Source organism: Gymnoscopelus microlampas (assembly GCF_963454915.1).
Source record: "Gymnoscopelus microlampas genome assembly, chromosome: 5".
NCBI lineage: Eukaryota > Metazoa > Chordata > Actinopteri > Myctophiformes > Myctophidae > Gymnoscopelus > Gymnoscopelus microlampas.
Genome location: NC_139942.1, coordinates 30969088 through 30977329, shown reverse-complemented (window position 1 = coordinate 30977329; position 8242 = coordinate 30969088). Strand labels below are relative to the sequence as shown.

Here is an 8242-nt window from a genome sequence, read left to right as displayed (position 1 = left end):
GGACTTTCATGAAACTTGTCCATGTTTTTATGCTCTTTATTTGATTTCAGTCAGACGAATCACATGATTAAATATTATTTTGTTGATGATGTACGAGATGCATTTACTGTCGGTGGATTATCTTCATTACTCCCTCATAAGTGTAAAACAGACACCTCTGGGATGTCTTTGGGCAAAAGCAAAAACAAACATTGGATTAACTATGTCAACTGGTTCCACACAATTTGATTATAGGTAAAATGTAACATTTAAGTTAGTTAAAAAGAAATACAATAAAAATTATGTCAACTTATAATAATAATTTCATTAATTTAACTAGTTTAAAGTATTTTTTCAGGGCAGTTATAACTGGGTAACGCTGTGGCTTCTGATTGATTTGATTTATTTAGCACCAAATATAAAAAAAGCCATACAAAAAACAGTACACAAATATAAAAAAGAAAAGTGCCAGGAGAAGGCAAGAGGCCCAAAGGGCTTATACAAGGCCTCTACCTATGTATAACCACTTTAAAAACATTAATAGAACATGATTTGCAAACAACAAAATATGAATATAGGCCTATAGATTTTACAAATAAAATGATTGCAGTACAAGCATTAAAATCTACAGGATAATCTACAGCTTCATGTGGATCTCAGACGTCATGTGGCCAGACTGACGTCGGTCACTATGACGTATCTACAGTATGACACAAAGTTTACATTTGTATTTCCAAAACAAGATGGGGTCTAATAAGGGTGTGGCTTAATGTGATGTCAGTGCTATGACATCGATCATCTCCATATTTAGGCAAGGTTTCAGCCTGATTTGACCGACACGTCAGTATGATGCGAAATAATTCTAGTGCTGGGGTTATTAAAGGAGTAGACAGGTGGCAGGGTATTGTATGTGTGCGTTTGTGTCTGTCTGTGAACAAAATAACTTGAGAATCTCAAGTGCTTAGTGTTGATAGCAGCTATGAATTTCACACAAGGGTTTGGAGATAGTGGAAAAATGAAAGATTATCATTACACGGGTCCAGTACAACATCACTTTTCTCCATATACTTTCAATGGAGGTACTGTGCTTGCTCTTGCCGGAGAAGACTTCTCCATCGTTGCTTCAGACACCCGACTTAGCGAAGGCTATTCAATTCATAGTCGTGACTCTCCAAAAAGCTACAAGTTAACACCCTCTACTGTCATTGCCTGCACCGGCTTCCACGGTGACTGCTTGACTCTGACTAAGATCATCGAAGCCCGACTACAGTTGTACAAGCACTCGAACAACAAGACGATGACCAGTGGGGCCATAGCAGCCATGCTGTCCACCATCCTGTATGGCAGGAGGTTCTTCCCCTACTATGTGTACAACATCATCGGAGGCCTGGACGAGGAGGGCAAGGGAGCAATCTATAGCTTTGACCCAGTGGGCTCCTACCAGCGAGACACCTACAAGGCTGCAGGGTCAGCCAGTGCTATGCTACAGCCACTACTGGACAACCAGATTGGCTTTAAGAATATGGAGGGTGTGCAGCATGTTCCTCTGACCCTGGACAAGGCAATCCAGTTGGTCAAAGATGTATTCATTTCAGCTGCAGAGAGAGACGTCTACACTGGAGATGCTCTTAGGATCTCTATCGTCACCAAGGAGGGCATCAAGGAGGACACTGTCCCACTGAGGAAGGATTGAGGAAAGACTCTTTGTTCTTTCTGTGGTGCTTAATGTGCATTCTTGCGTCCATTTGTGTCTGTCCATCGCTAATCCCACAAACCAACTGGGCTGATCAGCACCAAATGTCTTGTGGATGCTGCCCCTTGGCCAAGGAAGTAAATCCCTGAATGTTTTTCACATTGTGATTTTTTTTTTACTGCTGGACTGATGAGTGTATTGTGCACACTGCCAGTAGTAGTACTGGCACACATTTTATTTTTTACATGTTTTACTTTTATCATTTTATAATGGTCAATGGGCCTCGGATCGGGCTGAAACCTTGACCAACTTTGGAGTAATATGCCTTACTTACATACAGGTACATCATGCATGACTGACGTTACAGACTGGCCACATGAACTCAGAGATCCACATGGGAGCCATGCTGTCATCAGATACCAGTCTTGTATTTATGCCATAGCTCTGTAGGCTAGGCATACATAAGAGGGGTCTGTTTGTGCGTGTTTGTGCAGAGCTAATCACGCAACCTGCTGGACCAATCAGCACCACATTTCATGTGTCCACTGACAGTGGATCAAATAAGAACCTTGTGCATTTTTTTTTTTTGACATATTTCAATTGAATCATGTAATTGACTGAAATGCTTGCATACGTCATGGACGTTATCCGAGATCCACATGAAGCCACGCGTGGCTCTTGGGATCCACATAATTTTGTGTGTTTTGTCAGAATATAACATATACTAGTAAATAGTAACAGGGTTCATAATATATAGGGAAGGATGATGGATGACTAGTTAAAGCTATATGTAACCTTCCTCTTCTACCCCGGATTTGTACCCGGTTTCTAGAGCTGACATTTATACCATTGAGCTAATAGAGCCTGCCTGCCTACTCAGGGGAGACATTTTATCTTGACCATTAGGTCATAATTTGTAGGTCATAATTTGTGTCAGATCCTGTGTCTAGGTGAGACATGACCTTTGACACGATCTAAATGTCTCAATAGAAGAGCAGGGAGACAAAATACAACCACCCCAATTGTATAAGTTATGTAGTAACATATACAAAGTGCCGCTTTAATGTCCCTTTCTTACAAAAAGAGTGTGTGTATATTACTTAACTAAAACTAATTAAATGACAAAACCTACATGTGAAAAAAACATTTTAGTTAACTGAGGAAAAAAAAAGGTATTTACAAAAACAAAACTAAAAAGTTAACTGAAACTGTATCGTGTGTCATAGGGAAAATAATATTGTCTTCAATTTTCGTCTTTGTCAATTTATTTCATATACTGTATTCAACTAGCCTATTTTGGTTGGATTTAAAATGTATCTTCCAATTTTGTGTGTGCCAGTTTTAACTGTGAATATTGCTTAAATGTTATGTTTTTTATTACACAATACACTTTTTAGAGTACCTCTGAATACTCATACTGTAGCTGTCTGAGGCTCAGAGGGTCTGTAATCAGCACCAAGGATCTTGTGCACACTGCCAGCCTGTGGTTCTCAAACATTTTAATTTCAAGACCCCCAGATTGGTATGCATAAAAATGGAACCAAATGGACCCCATGAGGGTCCATTTGACGGAAGTCATGTTACGTATTAATTTGCGTATTAATTAATTGCAGCAAGTGCAAGCACATTCATTGCTGCTTTTTCCATTCATTGTTACGCATGGCAATTATTTCTTCCCGTTTTTTTCTTCAGTTTAGTCATGCCAATTAATTCCTCCCCGCACACTACTGTGTCTTGTCACTGCTGTTGTACCCTACTTGCTCACCTGCCAGTGAGGAGCCCCCACTCACCCAACACTCCCTGCTGTCAGGTGCCGCCCCAGCAGTATGTGCAGTGACATCACCCTCCCCGCCCGGCTTTCCTCTCCCAATCATGGGCCAGTTGTGTTCGTAAAGACACTCGAAAAAGCCGAATGCACCGTGGTGATGAGGAAGGCCCTATTTCAGGCCTAGTGTGCTACGCGGCCCTCACACCTACATCGCACTGCCGATCCGACCAATATGCCTGAGTCCCTTTTGTGCCCATACTGTATATGGCGCTGTTTGTTTCGGTCTGTCTTCCGTCTGCCTATCTGACTGATTTGTTTGCGGCTGATGCCATGACGACACATTGAGGTTAGACAATACACTCCATATTTGGGGCGTAGCTGCATTCAGAGTGACGCCAGACGTCCGTCCGCCCAACGGCCAGCCTCTCATTAGCCAATTTAATATAATAGGATGGAGTCTTTGTAGCTTATCTATGCCATGGCAGTTTGGCTGGATAAATCAATGAAGAAAGTGTCCCTCTTATGCGCCAGTGCTCCTAGGAAGTCCTGAGACCGTTCCACCCGATGGGTAGTGTAGTTTAACAGTACGTCCTGTCTCCTATGGGCATCAGCCAGCTTCCCATTCCCATGATGCTGCAGGAGCTCCGCTATACAGGCACAATCTGCCTCTAGCTGCAGTCGTGCCTGCTCCTCTCTGTGGAGCTCCCTGGCTTTCTGAATCGATCTGTAATTGCACTGATATTGAAGGATAGCTCCACACAAATTCCAGAATGAGTACTCTGGCCATAAAACTGACTGGAACACTATGCATGAGTGAGAGGTCTGCCAAAGGAGGAAGTCACTGAGACGCACTTCTCCTGAGGTCCGGATGAGAAGGTCTGGGTTGGGAGAGTTATTGCTGTATAGACACTCACTCAGCAGGGCCTCGGACACGTCGCTTGACTTGATAAGCCCCTGCTCCACTCCCCAAGCCATTTCCCTGACTGCATTGGTGATTTCATGTCTTGAGGTGTAGGCAAAGCATAAATTTAGGAAGCATTTGGTATGAGCTCTGGTCGTGACCACAGCTTTGGCAATAAGTCGCTGAAGGTCCAGCGGCAGCAGTGTCAAGTCTCCTAATACCCGGATGCAAACACCATGCTTCTCCAGATTCTCCTGCTCTTCTAACAGACTGACAAACTTCTGCTTGGCCAGCTCCATCAACCCATCCACCTCATCTTGGGCCCTCTTGAAGTTCTCAATGCTGAAGGCATAAACTGTGACCTCTCGAATGCTCAGATGCAAACACCAACGTAGTGTCTCTGCTAGTTTATTGAAGCCCTGCATGTGCCCCTCCTGGCGTTCCACGTGTTTCTTACGGGCAAAGCGTCGGTTGCCATCCATGATAAAGGCCACATGCTTAGGTATTGGACCAGCCTTAAGGATGTTGGTTGCAAGTTTCCCAATAAGGTTCAGCTCACCTTCCCTAATCCAGGGCATCTTCAACCTTCCAGCTACTCACAGCTTTTATGATGATGTCCAAATCCTGATTTAAGTGATGATGTAGCGTTCCTGAAGAAACTGTGTGAGCTCACTGTGACATCATAATGACCTCCAAATATGGAGATATACGGCTCTCCAATGTTGTCCTCCATAAATGTAAGTTTTAAAACGTGAAATATACAATATTTAAAAGTTTAAATGAAAAGGTATGACGGAGCTAGAACTGAGCAAAGGTTTTTGAGAACAAATAAATAACCGTGAGAAGAATATGACTGGGCTCTCTCCAAATATGGATATCGAGCCTACTAACTAGAAAGGTGCACTCAGTGGAGTGCATGTCTCAATCACGGAATTTTGTGTCATCATCAGTGATTTAAGATGTCATATTGACATCAAAATATCATATCAATATATGAATATTCAATATATGTTAAAATATTTTAATAATGTTAAAATACAGACACGTTGTGTGTTCTAACTTCTCCCACTTTGTGCAAGGCCCAACACTATCAACATACAAACAAAATAGACACTAATGAAACTAGTCTTATGGCACCAAAATCCCAGCATTTTCCGTGACATACAGTAGTTTCGTAACCAAGGATCTCCATCTTCCTCGTCATCATCGATGCCCACCAGATGTCCCCCTGGCTGACGTTTCCACACACCTCTTCATCTGCTCCAACAGGCACTGAGGCACATCTCAGGAGTTGAAATTCTGACACCTACAAGAACAGTGTGACATGCATGCCACATTTGATGACGTGTAATGGTGGCTGGGGCTGGGGGAGCCCATATTATGACTGGCACCAGTCGACCTCCCTCTGCCACAGCTTGCAGAAGAGTGAAGATGTGCCACAGTGCAGAAAAGGTTTTGCAGCACAAGCTGGCTGACCAGTGGTGGAATTGAAGGATGACAGCTAATTGAACACTAATTGAAAAGGGTTGCATGATTTAGTTATGAAAGAGAAGAATTTCAGGACATGTAAACATATACTTAGACTATGAGGGTCTAAGAGTATCTGTCTAAATTGAGTAAAAGTGAAGAGGAAAAAAAAAGGATTTGCGCCCCACAGAGCAACATGAACTTTTGTCAAATCCTCCAGATAATAAGGTGGTCCAAATCTACAGTAGGCCTAAGCAGTGGTGGAAAGTAACCAAGTACATTTATTCAAGTGCTGTACTTAAGTACAAAGGATTTTTTTTACTATACTGGAGTATTTCCATTTTTCAATACTTTTACCCCACTACATCTCAGAGGCAAATATTGTACTTTAGTTACTAGTTAATTTGTAGATTTTGATTATTATTACAAAACATACATTTACCACTTCAGCCCTATTTAAACTTTGGCTATTTGAAAATAGCCGATCTACAAGCTCACAAGCATGAGCTTATAGATCGGCTATTTTACATAAATGAAGATCCAACATAAATTAAGCAGTGATGTAATATCTATTTTATTCCACAAGGTGGCATTAATTGTGTATAAATATCTTGCCATTCACATGTAACAAAAAAGTGCCCAACCTCAATAAAAATGTTTATGTCATACCATAATCAATCTAGATGCAATACACATTATTTCAACCATTTGAATATAAACACCCTTGAGTGTATTGGTGAATCAAATTCTTTGTAATCTTCAATAATTTGCAGACCTCTCTAGTAGGCTAGTGTGATTTGTTAAATTTATCTTCATAGTGTACATAAGTAGAAAGAAAGTGACTCTCATTAATGTCTGTTTTGGAACAGAATACAACCCCAAATAGGCAAATCTTTGTAATGCCAATGATTTTTTGTTTTCTTATCTAACCTATTGCCTAAATGTGAATGTTCTCTATTACTCTATATCAGTCCGGTCCATAGTATAACAATGCCAAGGTATTTGATTTCAATTTTTCTTACAATGCAGGAGCTACAGTATCAGTACGTCTTCAACCACCTTAAACTGTTGCTTTCTTCTGCTTGCTCTCCTCTCTTTCTCTCTCCTCTTTTTCTCTCCCGCACTCCTCTCCTGAGCGAGCAGACCTGTCAGCCTTACTGTTTATCTGCTTAGCCCCTCTTTTCCCTTCTTCCTTGTCTGTCTCTCCTTAGACAGCTGCGTACTTCTACTCTCCCCTCTGTCACTCCCCCTCACCTCTAGCACCCCACGCACGCGTACGCACACACACACACACACACACACACACACACACACACACACACACACACACACACACACACACACACACACACACACACACTAGCCCAGTACCCTACAGAGTCTATTGAATATGGTTTATAATAACCTATACTCGACTTTGCTTAACAACATTTCTTGAGAAAGAACACCTATTAGTTGAAGAACAGAATCTGCCACAAACACCATGAAAAACACTCATACGCTTGTATGATAAATTTGTTCTTAGAAATTCTGACATAAGTTAGTTAGTCAATTCTGATATGAATTGACTAATCATTTTTTAATCAGTTTTCATGTATTTTCAAAATACTCATTTGTACCTCAAATACATTTCTCAAACCATTATTTTGCATTTGTATTGTGATAAATAAAAAGAAAACAGTATTTGTAATTTGTACCAAAATGCTTTTGCATGTATTTTCACCCATTTCTGTCTGTAGCCACCCTGCCCTCCCCATTCAGTTCAATATGACTGACTATAATGAAGCAATTCAAAGCTCCCCTGTTCCCCTTGCTCTCTTCTTGTTCTTCGTACTATAATTAAAGCTGAAATCTGGTAATTCCCTGACTTTGCCAAATTTGTATCGGTTGGTAAGGTTACATTTAGGCATGGGTTTTGTGTGGTTATGGATACTGGGAGAGTGTTCAGCATGGAGACAGTGTCCTTTGAGAGACTTCATTCTTTTTTATTTTTTCCCCCTTTTCTTGGGGTGGGCATTTTCAAGGCTTTATTTGATAGCAAGATAGGCAGAAAATTGCTGGAGACAGAGATGGGGAAGGTCATCTAGCAAAGGGCCTCAAATTGGATTCCAACCCAAGGCCAGCTGTGCAAGGAGGACTGAACCTTAATGGTATACACTCTAGCAGGTGAGCCACCGGGGTGCCCTGTGAGACGGCTGACTCAAGTTGTTTGCCATCTGTGTAGATCTGCATATTTTACTCCTTTGGAATTGGCATTGTCTGTATGTATTTAACATATGCCATGCGTGTACATTAATGGTCCATTTTAACAATATTCATTTTGTGAACGTCAAGGCAGTTGATTGTTGTTTTGCTGCCTTTACCTTTATTTTCACTGTCACCCTTTGGACTTACAGTATATGGACAACGAGCAACTGTCTTCAGTAGACCTATA

General features: G+C 41.3%; 2 protein-coding genes across 2 annotated transcripts; one reads left to right on the top strand and one right to left on the bottom strand.

Moving 5' to 3' along the window:
* Window positions 1–958: 958 nt before the first annotated feature.
* On the top strand, window positions 959–1672 carry LOC311045646 (proteasome subunit beta type-1-like; the record flags this gene model as incomplete). Its single annotated transcript, XM_084057602.1, has 1 exon — window positions 959–1672. One exon carries the CDS (start codon window positions 959–961, stop codon window positions 1670–1672), a length of 714 nt encoding a protein of 237 aa, XP_083913728.1.
* Window positions 1673–3911: 2239 nt separating this feature from the next.
* On the bottom strand, window positions 3912–4919 carry LOC311045705 (dehydrodolichyl diphosphate synthase complex subunit Dhdds-like; the record flags this gene model as incomplete). Its single annotated transcript, XM_084057666.1, has 1 exon — window positions 3912–4919. The coding sequence occupies one exon, from the start codon at window positions 4917–4919 to the stop codon at window positions 3912–3914; it is 1008 nt and encodes a 335-aa protein (XP_083913792.1).
* Between the last annotated feature and the right edge of the window lie 3323 nt (window positions 4920–8242).